This window comes from Coturnix japonica, chromosome 14 (assembly GCF_054131305.1).
Source record: "Coturnix japonica strain WE chromosome 14, WE-NBRP24, whole genome shotgun sequence".
NCBI classification, from domain to species: domain Eukaryota; kingdom Metazoa; phylum Chordata; class Aves; order Galliformes; family Phasianidae; genus Coturnix; species Coturnix japonica.
The window spans coordinates 15,250,336-15,264,410 of record NC_140676.1 but is presented as its reverse complement, the minus strand read 5'-3'; the positions used below and the strand labels follow the sequence as shown (position 1 = coordinate 15,264,410).

Sequence of the window (14,075 nt, the reverse complement as noted above, 5' to 3'; positions counted from 1 at the left end):
AAATTCATCAGGACTTTAAAGTGGCCTTCTATAGCACAACTCAAACATCATTTTAACTGGAAGAATAAACAGAACAATGCTTCTATGTGTCCCTGTCATGGGCTGTAATGAAATGCAAAAGAAGAAAAGGAAGTTTGCTGAAGAGAGGCAGAATGGGGGCAAGGTAGGGGGCAGAGTCCTGTGGCCTCCATTAATGCCACAAATACTCTGAAACCAGAATTATGTCAGGAATGTCTACCTTAAAACAACCACAAAGTCTTTTTCCTACTTTCAAATGACCAAATAGGTTAAATTCAAGTTTAAGAAAAAAAACAGTCCTCGACTTCCACTTTTAATGCCAAGTTTCTGTCTGCAACAATTTTTTGTGGTTGTATATTAATCTCGTAAACACAGCATAGAAATGTTGACAGTTGTTGTAGTAGTTATTCCTACTGGTCCTTTGCTGCCATAAAGTTGTTAAGATTTTATAGTTTATTATCTATGCTTAATTATCACATCAAGATTAAGAAATAAATAATCTCATTTTCAAGAAAAGGAACCGATATCTGACTGTAACACCAACACGTGGCATTTGGCCATGGAACCCCAAGCTCTTGATCAGTACAATGAAAATAAATAAAAAACCAAACAGAGCCCAACATGGCTTCTGAAGCCAACATCAGCTGGTAAAACAAGGTATTTCTTTACTTAGGTCTTATATTTGTTTTAAGGTTAGGAAAAAAAACGAGCACCTGGTTTTAAAGCTACCATGTAAGCAAGTTTAGTAAAATATGTTAAGGGCCAGGAGTCTGTGCTGATTTCAGATCTGAAGGAGCTGAGCTCACAGGGAGGAATCACATGCTCGTTCATTACTCAGAGGGGTAGGAATTTCCAGATTTGAGCCTGAACTTGTAAGAGGAAGCAGGAACGGGACAGGGCAGGGACACAGAAACCAAATAAGATTTTAATGAACAGCTTGACCAAACTGAATTCAACTGCTACCAACAGGACCCCGATAATGATACCCTGATTTTACCTGAACTTAAGCTTAACCATATTAAACCACAGAATTTATAGAAAATTACTCAAAATGAAGGAACTTGTCAAAAGAACACTGGTCCTAAGTAATAGGAAATCACTGTGATTCAGAATCCTAAATTCAAAATGTAATATAAAAAGCCCTTACATTCAGCTACTTCAACATCTATTCCACCAAAACGTCAGAAATTGTTAGATTTCATGTCCTCTCCTGTAATTTTAAATGGGTAGAAATGAGAAATGTAGATTAACATCAGGAAAATTCTTTACTTTTCAGAGTTAAGTAATGTACCTCACAAAGAATGTTCTGAATTTCAGCTATTTGTAACTGAATATTACTGCTCATGTGAAAGATACGGGCTAAAGGTGGGGAGTTCTGCTAAATCATTATTCCTGCAGCTGACGAGGTTAAAAAGATTAAAACTCAAATGGAAAAGAATATTATAAAATTAAAATGCTCTTCCCAAGTGAAAGTGTGCCTTCACCTGTATTAGTGGGCAAAAGCAAAGTTAAGGAGAAACTTCTGCAGGTATAATTAAGGCTAAAACTTAGCAGATACAAGTTAGGACCCAATGGCCACGAGATCACCGAGAACCCAAAGCACCAAGGGAATTCTGCACACTTTTGCAGCCTTCCATGCTGCCCCTTTCTCCTCTTCAAAGAACCAGGTTTAAAATACAGACTCAGACTATAAAGCTCCACAGTTCAGGGAGGCATTCAGTAATTAAAAAGTTAAAAAACTGCAGGTAATGTCAGAATTGCTATTCAGTGTTCTTGTAACATCTGCCTCTGACTATCAGAAACAGACTTCTAGACTACATAAATCATTGTTCTGAGCTGGCACATCAAGTTTAGACTTAGCCTTTATATGGTGGGTATTTTGCTTTTCTGTCTCTGTATCTGTTAGAGACACAGTCAAAGCTTCCTGTGTTTATGGAATGTCTGCAAAAACCACTAGCATTTTGGGTGGGGAAAACTGACCACAAGTGCTGAATGTTCAGAGATTGTCTCACAATTCACCCAGTGATTAAAAACAGGCTTTGGGAAAAGGAATATCCCTCTCTTCCTCTCCTGGAGGAAGTGAACTGATTTATATAATTTAAATATGTGCGCTTTTTAAATGAAAGATGAGGGGTTTTTATTTATTTATTTATCTATTTAAGTAAAGGAAAAAATAAAGGAAACTGCATTGTTTGTTTTTCTTCTTTCCTTTTTTCTTTTTCTGTTTTTTTTTTTTTTTTCCCCTAGGAGCAAGAATTTGACACTGTTGGCTTTGAAATGTGCAAGCTCTGTTTCATTCATGCTTGGATCCCAGTTGGGCATCTTCTCCCACTGTGTACACACATGCAAATAATCTTCAGGAGGAGGGGGAATAACAAGCAAAAAACCAAACATCCTACCACTCTGCCCCAAATGCATGCTCACTCCTTCACCAGTCCCTTAAAAAGAACTACCACAACAGCTTGGGACTTCCTCCCTTTCCTGCATCCTCTCTGAGCGGTTAAATGAAAGTTCACTGAGTGTGGAATAATGTCACAGCCTTTGCTAGAGCCACAGTCCATAGCCTTAAGAAATGCACATTAAGCACCACAACTGCAATGATTCCCACTCAGTGGACATCTCCTTCAAACTACATCAGGTTGGTATTCCCTTACAGCACTCTGTAATGAAGCAATGTTACTAGCCTTAGTGCAGAACTGAGGAGATGAAGCACAGAAAGGTGAAACCACTTGCCCACTGTAGGCATACTCATGAGAGAATGCACTTATAGTCTGGTCTCCTAAACGTGACAATAACGATCCAACTGCTGAAACACCTCTTCCTAGGTATACTTCGTATTTATTCCCTACTTTGCTTTCCTGACTGCCTTATTTAGTTAAAGACACCAGCCAGACAGAAAAAAAAAATCATGTAATGTTGAAAAATATCCATTCTTCTTTGTCTCATACTTGTTTTTGATGCAATAAACAAACCTCTCCTACTTGTAAAGGACTCAACAGTACAACATTCATGTGGGAGGAGCTCAGGACAAAGAAAAACAAATCTGCTGTAAGACAAATTGAGACAAAACCTAAAGCCTAATAGGATTGCTTCCTCACAGCAATTGATCACATAACAAATTACAACTAGCTGCAACCCACTGTATTTCTTTCTCACGGCCGTAAACGTGTACTTGACTCTATGAAGAGCTCTACGGAACAGCCCCACAAACAACATTTATAGGAATAAACATTCCCCCTCTCCTTTTTCCAAGAGACAGTTCATCCAAAACAGAGCTAATAGTTGGTCCTCGCCATCTGACAATTGCTAAACTGCAGAGTTTAACTCAGAAGGTAACAAACACATCCAACTGAAAATGCAGAGAAATGTTAAGTAGGAAAATGATGGTTACTCACACTGGACTTCAGTCAGAAGATGGAGTTATCAGCACTAGCAACAAACAGCAGGTAGCTCAGGCTTCTGTTTGTGACATACAATATCTCTTGAAATGTTGTAGAACTCTCAAAGCATGCCAAAGAAGGAAGATATGGAAACTTAAGCTTCATAGTTGCTGCCAGTTCCATTTTTTCAACCATTTCTTTGTTTCTGTAAAAAGAGAAAAGCATTAAAAATTGAGCACATTCAACAAAGCACACAAAATTAGCAGCAATAGTAACAACTACAATAGTGTCAAACCAGTACAGCTCAACTGCTTGTAAACAGAAGAAGGTATTTACCACTTAGATCTGCCCATGAGGATAATCTGTGCTAGGATGGTCCAATAAATCTCTTTAACATTCTTGCAAAACAGTTTCAGAAACTAAAAGAACCATTTCTTAGAATCTAAAAATAAAGTAATTTTGATAATAAAGAGATAGCAGGGAGGAATCAATCCTTCTGTTCTATGAGGACTGCCGTATAAGAAGCCATTCTCCATTAACCTCCAGATGCTGCTCTCTTAGCAGACAGCCTGTGGTGCCATTCACTCACCACGTTTTTTGAGCAGCTGGTTTCCTTTTAATATACGCACATGTAAGGAGTTAGTTTTACTCCCTGCCTTTCCCCTCATGCTCGTCTTTGGGCTATCCTCAAGTGTCCTGACTAACTTAATGAGTCCAGTCAGGCCAGGCTCATTTCCCTGGCACCAGAACTTAGCAGCTCTGGTCAGCAGACAGGTATTTGGGGTTGGTTTTATGTGGTTTCATTTTGAAATCATAAGAGAGAGGGGAAAAAAAAAAAAAAGAAAAAGAAAAAAAAAAAAAAGGTTCTCCAGCCTGGGGAAGTGGTGCCATCCATCTGTTTAAGATGCAACTAAAATAGCAAATACATAACTTCATCTCATACTTCAGACTCTCACTATTGTAAGATTAGAACCAATGTGGAAGCAGTGGCTGTTTTTTTCCTGCATCAACAAACTGCAAAGTCGCAATTTAGTCAGAAATGTAGAAAGAGGAAACAGTTAAAGAACAGTGCTCCTTGGCTAAGGCACACTAGTTGATGCAAAAAAAGCACAATGAGCCCAATATAGTAATTATTCAACTGCATAAGCTACCAATTTATTACATGATTTGTATTTCCCATTTGTAACTATGTGAAGGGAAGAAAGAGAATACTCCCTTGATGTAACAGATATTCTACAATGGCAAACCTATAGTACACAGAACATGCTTACATTCTGTGGTGACAGGCAGCAGCAAAGGCCTCTAATAACTTTAAAGTTATCTTTTCTAACACCTTCCCATTTTTGTTCTTGGAAGTGGGAAAACTTGCACTGCTCTGAAATCACTGTCTAATAAACTGTGTTTCTCACCACAGCTGAATACTTGGAGGAGCGCAGTTTTCCTGTGGCTATATTGCATCATGCTGTGGGGGTGTGTCCCTTGCATCAGACAGGCTGAACTTAGGAAGAGAGAACAGATTCTTGAACTCGGCTGCCAGAGTGTAGTGAACAATGCCAGAGTCTGGGCTCTAAGTTGTGCCCCAGGAGAACTGCTTTCTCTGCACTGATTTTATTCAAACCCAAACCATTCTTTGATATTGCTTTTTAATACCAGTAGGTCGAGTGAAGTGACTCTCAAGTACAAAGTTTTGTTAAGCAGTTGATTAAGGCAGACTTTGGGACTGATAGCAATTTATAGGGCAAGCTGCTTTTCCCTTAAATGCTGGGATCCAGAAAGCTGTAAATGAAGTTTCATGTGGGCAAAAAGAATGGCAAGAAAAAAATTTGGGATGAAATAAAAGATTATTATAAATCACTTGGAAAAAATATAGCAAATATGTCAGTCCTCCATGAATTACATATCTTAAATATGCATTAAAACAGCACCTTCTGTAGAGTAACCACAGCTAGATAAAATATACCATAATTGCCAGAGTCTCCTTCTATCTTAAAACTCTCTAGCGATCCCAGCACTTGATGCAGTGATCCTATGAATTTCCCACAGCAGTCAGTGGGAATGACTAACATTCTTTTCAGTGCACTCTTCAGTAGCAGACCCCTTGTACAGACTGCAGAAAACAATCTCTTAATCCCCTCCACTCAGTGCTGATCTAAAGGAGAAGATCAAAACATGACCCCTAGAATGACCTCAGCCTGCTCAGCAAGGGTCAGTGGTGTCAATCAGCTCCCCATGGGCCCTTGTTATTCTCTAAGGAATGCACTCTGCATCAGACAAACAAGAAAACTCCTTGAGAAGTGTGGAATACGTGAGGATTACTGGCCATCTTCTTCATGGCACGTACATGCAAAACAGAAAGCAAAAACTACATGTATATGATCAGTTCACTGAGGCCAATTTTTTTCAATGCTTAACATTTACATTTCAGTCATCAAATGACTTCTCAAAATACAGCAGAGGACGCGACTGGCACAGCTAGTAAAAATAATTGCACAAATCCAGCATAGGAAAAAAGACATCTCAAGCAGTTTGCTGCTGATGCCAACTGGTTAAACGTACTATTGCCCATTTTATAAGCCGTAGAAATTGGGGAATAAAGCTGGGAACATAACTGTACACTGAAGACCACAATATGGATTCCGTTTTGTACAGTGTCAGAAAAGAGGGAGAGAATTTAGATAGATTTGTAAGTCCAATTAAAATGCCTCTGAGAGAAGCATCTGTTCAACTTGATTGTCTTGAAACTAAAAAAAGGTTCATCCATTCACTCTTAGGAAAACTATGAAGTATCTGCTTGACTAACTAGTCTCTCATTTCAGTGTCAGCAATATAGAAACATGAACATGGTGGTAAACTACGCATTACTTAATCCCTTTGACACAATTAAGTCAACTTACAAGCAACTCATTTCTTCGAGGATAATTACTTATCTTTTTGCATATTTGTTCTGTTACACTGTCAAGATTCCCTAGCCATAAGTGACATCTTTATCTGAAGAGATAAGTTAGAAAACATGGATCTTTTGGACTGGATATCAAGATTTTGATCTGTGTAAGACAGTGCATAGCATTCGCTGCCTGTGACAAAACTTGGGTAAATGAGCAATAATCAGCATTAAAAAAAAAAAGCTCATACCTGAATGTGGAAGATCCCTCAGTCTTCAGGCTCCATTCTAAAATACAATCTGTAAGTAGCCAGAGGGGCTCAAGGATTACAGCATCATGGAGATGGTCAGAAATGCTGAAGTTAATTCTAAAAAATAAAAGGAACAGAAACCACATTATTGTAAATCTCAGGATCATACCATTTTCTATTGCTTATCATGTTTGTAAAGAAGCACACTTTTATACTAGTGCTGTGATATTCCTTTTCCCAGCAACAGGGTCTCAGTCTGACCAAGGAAATTAAAGCAAATTCACTGTGATGCAAAATAAGACACTGGAAAGTGAGGATCAAGAAAGATTTGTATACTGTTCATGGCTCAGATCTTCAGGTAACATGGAGATAGCGTTGAGCTCATTGCCACATGGTCTGGAGAACACATGTTTGAGGGTTCAAAACTAACTACGCAAACTCATGTGAAAAAATAACCCAATGTTAGTAAACATAAAATCACTGTCTTTGATCTAGATGACATCTAAAACACAGATCAGAGAGAGATGAGGAAATATCAGAATACTCTCTCTACAAATGCACCTTGTTCTTCTGCTTTCTTCCAGGCATCCAGTCATAGGGAAAGAAACTTAGGGTCAAGGTTGGAAGAGAGCACTCACTCTTCACAGAAAACTGCAACTGCTGATCAGAAAATATGAAGAGTATAACATAGATGGAGTCAAGGGGGAAACAAGGGGTGTTAGAATCTTTGTAAAGGATTTTTCTTTCCTGCTTTCACAAAGAATAAGGATAAAGGCAAGCTGCTAGCGGAACAGCAAAACCCTACAAGCCCACAGACTCAAAATCCTGCTGCAACATTCTAGGTCCTTTTCTACCGTAGTTTAGTGTCAGAAGCAATTGAAAGACATGTCAACTAGATTGAGGGTGTCCATTGGCAGAGTAGCAAAGAGCACACTGCCTACCTTCAAAATCAACTTCTGGATCAGCTGACAAAAGTACAAAGGGGAGTTATTGCTTTAGGCACAGGCACTCCTGAGAAATTCTGCAAGGTTCTGCAGATGGCCAGGCCTGCCCACCTGAAGCATTTGAAAGATCCAAATGAGTAAAATAAAGAAAGTTCCAAGTGCAGAATCAAGTAATTAATCACAATTAGCAATCTGACCTTAATCCTGACTGTTAATCACAAGTCTGCTAGAATATAAAGATTTGTTTCCCTTTGCTAACTGAACATATACCAGAATTTGGTGGAAGTCGACGTAAGATCACATTTGCATTACAGCGTTCATCTCCACAGGTTACTTGTTTTCTAAAGAGACAGTTGCCACTACAGAAAAAAGATGCTACTGTCTGCACTTAACATGTTGAATCTCAACAAAGAAGGCAGCTCTTCATCAGTAGCTTCCATGTACCATACCTTTCTGATGCCCATCTATGTATAAAACCAGCTGTTCGTTCAATCACAGGCTGTGTTTTAAATTGCTGAGGGTCTCAGAAATGCTCAGGTCATTTCATGGAATGCCTCGTTTGATGCACTGAAAGCTCACTGCCTCTCTGGCAGGAGAAAGCCTCTGGGCGATGCTACCAACATTCTTATGGCATCCCATCCCACAAACACAACTGAGCTGTCATTGTTAGCACCATTGGCACATCTTGAATTCAGCAAGCTTCTAAACAGACTTTACAGACAGTATTGCCCCAACTTTAACTACTCTCAGTGTCAAAATTGCTTGTTTAAGGAAAGAGGTATTAAATCTGCAGTCAGAGCCTTCCACTCTAATTATAGTTTCTGCTCTCATCTAGACTCTTGAAGGAATGTCTCCAAGAAAGGCATTTTCCAGGCATTTTCTTTTTTAAAATCTAAAGAGCAGAGATGGAGAAGCAGATTCATGCTTAAAACAGCTCGGAAGGAAACGCTTCGGATCCCCAGGGGGGATTGAGAAACATGTGGGTTTGGGATGAAAAGAACCAAGCCAAGAACTAGCTGGCCACTTCCAGCTTTCACACCATAAATCATTACATTCTTTAATAGTCAGCCAGCTTTGACAAACAGAAAGAAAGTGAATACAGTAGGATGTAGCAGACAAGATACAGCTCAGTCGAGGGCACACTGTGTCAGGTATCCTTTCATACTCGTAGTGGCAGTGCAAAGAAACAACTGGCAGGAGGCCCAGCATCTCTGTAAATCAATACAGCTGTTTATTCAAACCAAATGCCTGGCAAAAATATCAAGCTTTGATTGTTGTAGCAATTTCCAAAAGGAAATTAATAACATCTCAGGAGATGACAGCGAACCCATGTGAGAACAAAAGAATACTTTCCAACTAAGTTTTTATTCATTATAGGGCTTGATTTCAGTTCACTGCTTCAAGGTAATAACAGACAGTACCCATTATTATTAGAACTGATTATCATAAAACCCAATAGACAACAAGACAGATATTCCTTCCCAAGTATTCCTGACAGTAGAAAGGTTCAAAAATATATTTGCAGTCACAAAGAGCATGTGTATAAGCTTCTTGGCAATGTGTGGGAATCAAATGCCTAGATTTACGTTTGACTGCAAAGTCTGCTTAAGACTGGCATGGATGTGTGGTGCTCCAGTGCTACATAATCCTCTGGGTGAGAAGTCGCACTTGGCATGACTCTGGCCCAAGGTTCTGCCTACATACAGGAGTATCAGCAGCAGAATTGATTTTCTGCCATTTGATACCTCGCTCTAATCCATTTTTTCCCATTTGTGGCTAAGACAGCAGATGCATAAATCACTGTTACAGTGAAGTAGGAAAAACCAAGAGGGAAGGATAACATGCAACTTTAACTTCCCTTTCCAGACTATCGTGGGTCATACAAATGTTGGTAGTATATTTGCAATAAATAATTTGCTTTTCATTGTACAACTGGTCACTTTCTATTCTCAAGGTTATTGTTTTTTTCTATTTTTTTAAATAACCTCCCAAGAGATGGAACAAGATACTCTCACCACCAACAAAACAACAAACAAAAAACCCACCACGACCTTGGCCATTTTTAAGCTATGTTGCTTCAATTTATTGGAAAGAATTTAAGACAACAGGGCAGAATAAGTTTGACAACTGCAAATGAGCACTGGGAACAAAACTGAAGTCTGTCCTTTTTATGGTGACAAACCATATTGGTTCTCTCTCTTACAAAGAGAGGTGCAAGAGAAATAGAGTTTTCTTTTGCTCTTACTGTAATGTTACTGATATAACTTTTCTTTATTGTTTTAAACTTGATCATAGCCATAATAATCTAAGAGAAAAGGAGCACTGAAGAAGGCAAAGGCACTTCAAATGGCAACCTATAGAATTTCTTCTGATCTATCACTTTCCCTTGCAGAGGCTCCTACATCCAAGTTGAAGAACAGATGTCCTATTGCACCTGTGCAAAACAAAGAATGTTGAAACATCAGCAACTGTCTCACACAGGCTGTAATTGAGATCTAAATTGCATCATTAAATGACTGTTCTGCCCTATATAACGCACAGCCTGCAAACACAGGAACTCTATACCACAAACACAACCTTACATCTAGTCTTCTCCCCTGGCTACTGATCCTGGCCAGGATTAATCTTCACCTGTTTCAGGAAAAGAAGATAAAATGAGAAAATAAGCCTTACATTACTTCAAGCACTACTTGAACCCAGAATCAAAATCTGCAGACAAAATTGTAACAAGGAAAAAGAGATTAGAACATTATTTAATAACAGACATACAGAATCCGATCTATCACAGCATCAACCTGGAAACGAGTGAAATTATTCCTGCATTTGGCCCAAAATTAAAGTAATGTTAGTCAGTCTACTGTAAACTTTGCCATGTTTTGTCATAAAGGACCTAATAGCTTCCCTGCTCCAAACACTAGTGCATTAAGTATTATAGTGCATTATTATTTCTTACGCAATAGGCAGGAGAACAGTCTATTCCTCTTCTAAGGTAGAAGCTCTGTCCTGAACAATCTGACTTTTCCCATACCAGGAAAAATGTACCTGTTTTGGTCTTCAGTAAGTCTGCTGCAATATTCTTAACCATGTAATCAGCAAAGAATTACAATCTTACTGCTGGCCTGAAGACATGGACTCCATGATACTACATATATAACCAAGCACGTGCAAAAAACTTGCCTCTCAGCATCATGAAAAGTACTTACGATCAAAAAGAACAGAAACAATGTATATGCTATTAGGAATAATGGGTGATCTTGGCCACTGAAACACAAAATTGCAGGGGTTGGAAGGGACCATTGCATCCAACCCCCCTGCTACAGTAGGTTCCCTGCAATAAGTCACATGGGTAGGCATTCCGATGGGGGGCCTTGAATATCTCCATAGGAGACTTCATAACCTATCTGGGCAGTGTGTTCCAGTACTCCATCACCCTCACTGTAAAGTTCTTCTGCACGTCTCTGTGGTACTTCCCATGGTTAGGTTTTAGGCCATTGCTCCTTGTCCTGTTGCTACACAGCACTGAGAAGAACCCGGCCTCATCCATTTGCCTCCCACCTCCCTTTAGATATTTATAAACATTAATCAGATACCCCCAGAGTCTTTTTTTCCCCAGGCTGGACAGATCCAAGTTATTCATCTTTCCCTCATACGGGAGATGCTCCAGGCTCTGTATCATCTCTGTGGCCCTGCACTGGACTCCTAGGAGATCCCTGTCTTTATTGAAACAAGGAGCCTAGAACTGAACATAGTATTCTAAACGCAGCCTCACTAGAGTAGAGTAGAGGGGGAGGATCCCCTCCCTTGACCTGTTTGTTAATGCTGTTTTTAATGCAGGATACCTCTGGCCTTCTCGGCCACAAGGGCACACTGCTGTTTAACAGCCAAGCTGTCCTCCAACAGAACACCCAGATCCTTCTCCACAGAGCTCCTCTCTAGCAGGTCATCCCCTCACTGGTACAACACAGAGTACATCCTCAAAATTTATCTATTTCAGCTCCTTCCCTAAGTTTCAGAAAGTAGAGATCACATCTGCTATGGAAAGACAATTCTATTACATTTAATGGCTGGGGGATGATACAACTCAGAAGATCACACCACAGCGGTCACTTCAGTCTCTCAAGTCCAAAACTCAACTCAGTTTTGATCATGCTAAACACACCTTATGACTAGAAAAGAATAACATGAGGGTCATTTGTAGATGAAGGACTTCATATTTCAGAGAATCTCAGGACAGGATTCAGTGTTTAGAAAGTTCAGTGAGACACGGGCAGGAAATGCACAACCCACACATCTCTGCATCAAACCAAGCATGTTGCTGACATTCAAACAGAAAAAAAATAAAAATAAAAATAAAAATAAAAGCATCCTGGAATGTTTTAATATAGTCTTTAACAAAAGGAAATTTTAGCCTGGCTCTTCAGAAATAGAGTTCTAAAAGTAGCCCTTAGTGGGTGAAAGTGTATAAAATCATTGCTACTACTGAGGGAACTAAAAGTTATACTCAGCCTAAAACAGCAGAAATAACTTGGTAGTGTTATATTCTGAAATACCTAGGTAGTAGCAACTCTATTAAAAATTAAAACAAAATGAGTTTGAGAATAGCATCAGTCAAGTAATGAATCGCTTTATAGGGCAGCTGTGACCAGTGCTGTTGCAATATTACTGTTTATGTATTTGCCTATTTGATTGCTGCTGGTACTCTGTTTGCTAGGTAGGTACAAAGGCTTAACGCTTCCTAGACTGTGACACAGAACATTGGATGGTGCCTCCAGATAAATCATTTGTCATTATTGGGTTGATATTCAGGGAATGAGGCTTTTAGAATAGGCCTTCCTTATATAAACAAGAGCCATTCCTCTGGATCTTTCCAGAACATTGATGGGAAGGCTCAGTCTCCTCTGCCATACCACCAGCATCTGATGTCATGGGCCTACGTAACAAAATAGGAGCCAGTACTTTTGAAGCACTCCTCACACATGTATATACACATACACTACATTCCAGGTGTTAGAAATCTGCCTCTACGTAAGTTTGAATAATTTTTTACTGCTGTCCTCTAAATCAAAGTTCAGTAATGCTACTGCAGTCAGTAAGTACTTGACTATCTATCTCAAAGGCTTGATTTTTGTCACCAAAGTATATCTCCTCTGTTTTACGTGTCTAGTTCATGCTAAGCAAGCATATGATAGGATTCTTCTAAGATACCTCATAAGGACTGCTGCAAAAATAAGAGAAGATTCTTAGTTCAATTTAAATGTGTTTTTAATGGAAACAAGCTAATCCCTGCACCCATGGGGAACACGCAGCAAATACCGTAGCAAAGAGCAAGAGGAAAGTTTCAGCTTTTTAAATCTACAAAATGCTGCAAGCTCACTGTTCCCATTTCTGTCACACCTCTACATGCTTTCTCAGGCTTTCATCACTCCAAAGCTGAATGCCAAAGTCAGATGCCAATAAAGATGGGATTTAGAGCCACACAATGCAAATGACTAGTTCTGTAAGAAATATGAAGTAGGGCTTCTGTCTCTTTTGACAGACAAAGAGAGACAGCATTTTCAAAGGCAACAGGTGGAAATTTGTTTCTGACAGTAGAAATGTTTCACCTAATATGGAACATGTGGAACACTTGTAATGGGATATAATATTGCCCTGCCATCAGGAAATTCCACTGGTGCTCTCTGGAGTGCTGCTTTAGGAAAAGAAAAAGGGAAAAAGGAAAGAAAGAACAGAAATTGGCTTAAGCAAAATATTTTTTCTGGATTCTACACTAACAGATGCATTAGAATCATGCTACTTGCAGGGTAGGAGTGCTGGAAATTTGTGCACTTGCACACCCTGTAGCGTGAGAGAAAATATATGGGAAAGGTTGTGCAAAACTCGTAGAGATTAATTTTGAAAAATGAAAAAATAGCTTCTATCACACTCACGTAGTGTAAAAAATAACAGCATCTCACATTACTGCCTATGCAGAAAGTTGTTTAGATTTCCAAAATATTAAAAAGAAGGAACTTCAGTAGAAGAATTGATTCTAAGAGTACGAAAAATGTGTTTCTTTTCTTGTGTAACTTGCATTTCACAACAAGAACATTTTCAAATCTGAAGTCAGCTCTCGTAATGGCAGCTGTGGTTTCTTTTTATATGTTCTGTAGCTGAAAAAAGAAAGCAGACTTTTATAGCCCAGGGCATTTCTCTCAATTGCCATGCGCTGTTCTGCTGGGTCAACACTTCCTGAAAAAGCAGATTTGTTTATTGATTTAAACTAAACAGAATATTTAATTTTCTTCTTTAAAAATCTGATTTTCTTTAAAAATGCAACAATACAAACACATACCAAACCACTTTGTTACAATTCATTATCCCTTAATCTCCTATCTAACCTCTTTCACACTGGGTTATTTGCTAGCTCATTTATTTATCCTTCCCTTCACAAATACATATATCAGAAAGAAAGATGTTTTGCTAATTGACTGATGTAGAGCCATCAAACTCTCTTCTAAAAGCTGATTAGTAGTGAATACAAATGATTGGTTGCATGGTTATTCATTTAGTAATAAGTAACTAAATGGAGTTCAAGATTCTCTCAGAACCAGCCTGCTCCTCA

At 38.9% G+C, this 14,075-nt stretch overlaps 1 protein-coding gene across 9 annotated transcripts in view; it reads right to left on the bottom strand.

Annotated features, from left to right (window-relative positions):
* Nucleotides 1-6,530: 6,530 nt before the first annotated feature.
* TLN2 (talin 2) overlaps nt 6,531-14,075 on the bottom strand; it is a 175,478-nt gene continuing 167,933 nt past the window's right edge. For all 9 annotated transcript variants that reach the window (XM_085515765.1, XM_085515766.1, XM_085515770.1 and 6 more), the window contains one exon: nt 6,531-6,647. In XM_085515765.1, the coding sequence (XP_085371891.1) occupies nt 6,607-6,647 (41 nt within the window). In that variant the 3' untranslated portion in view covers nt 6,531-6,606. The remainder of the gene's footprint in view (nt 6,648-14,075) is intronic.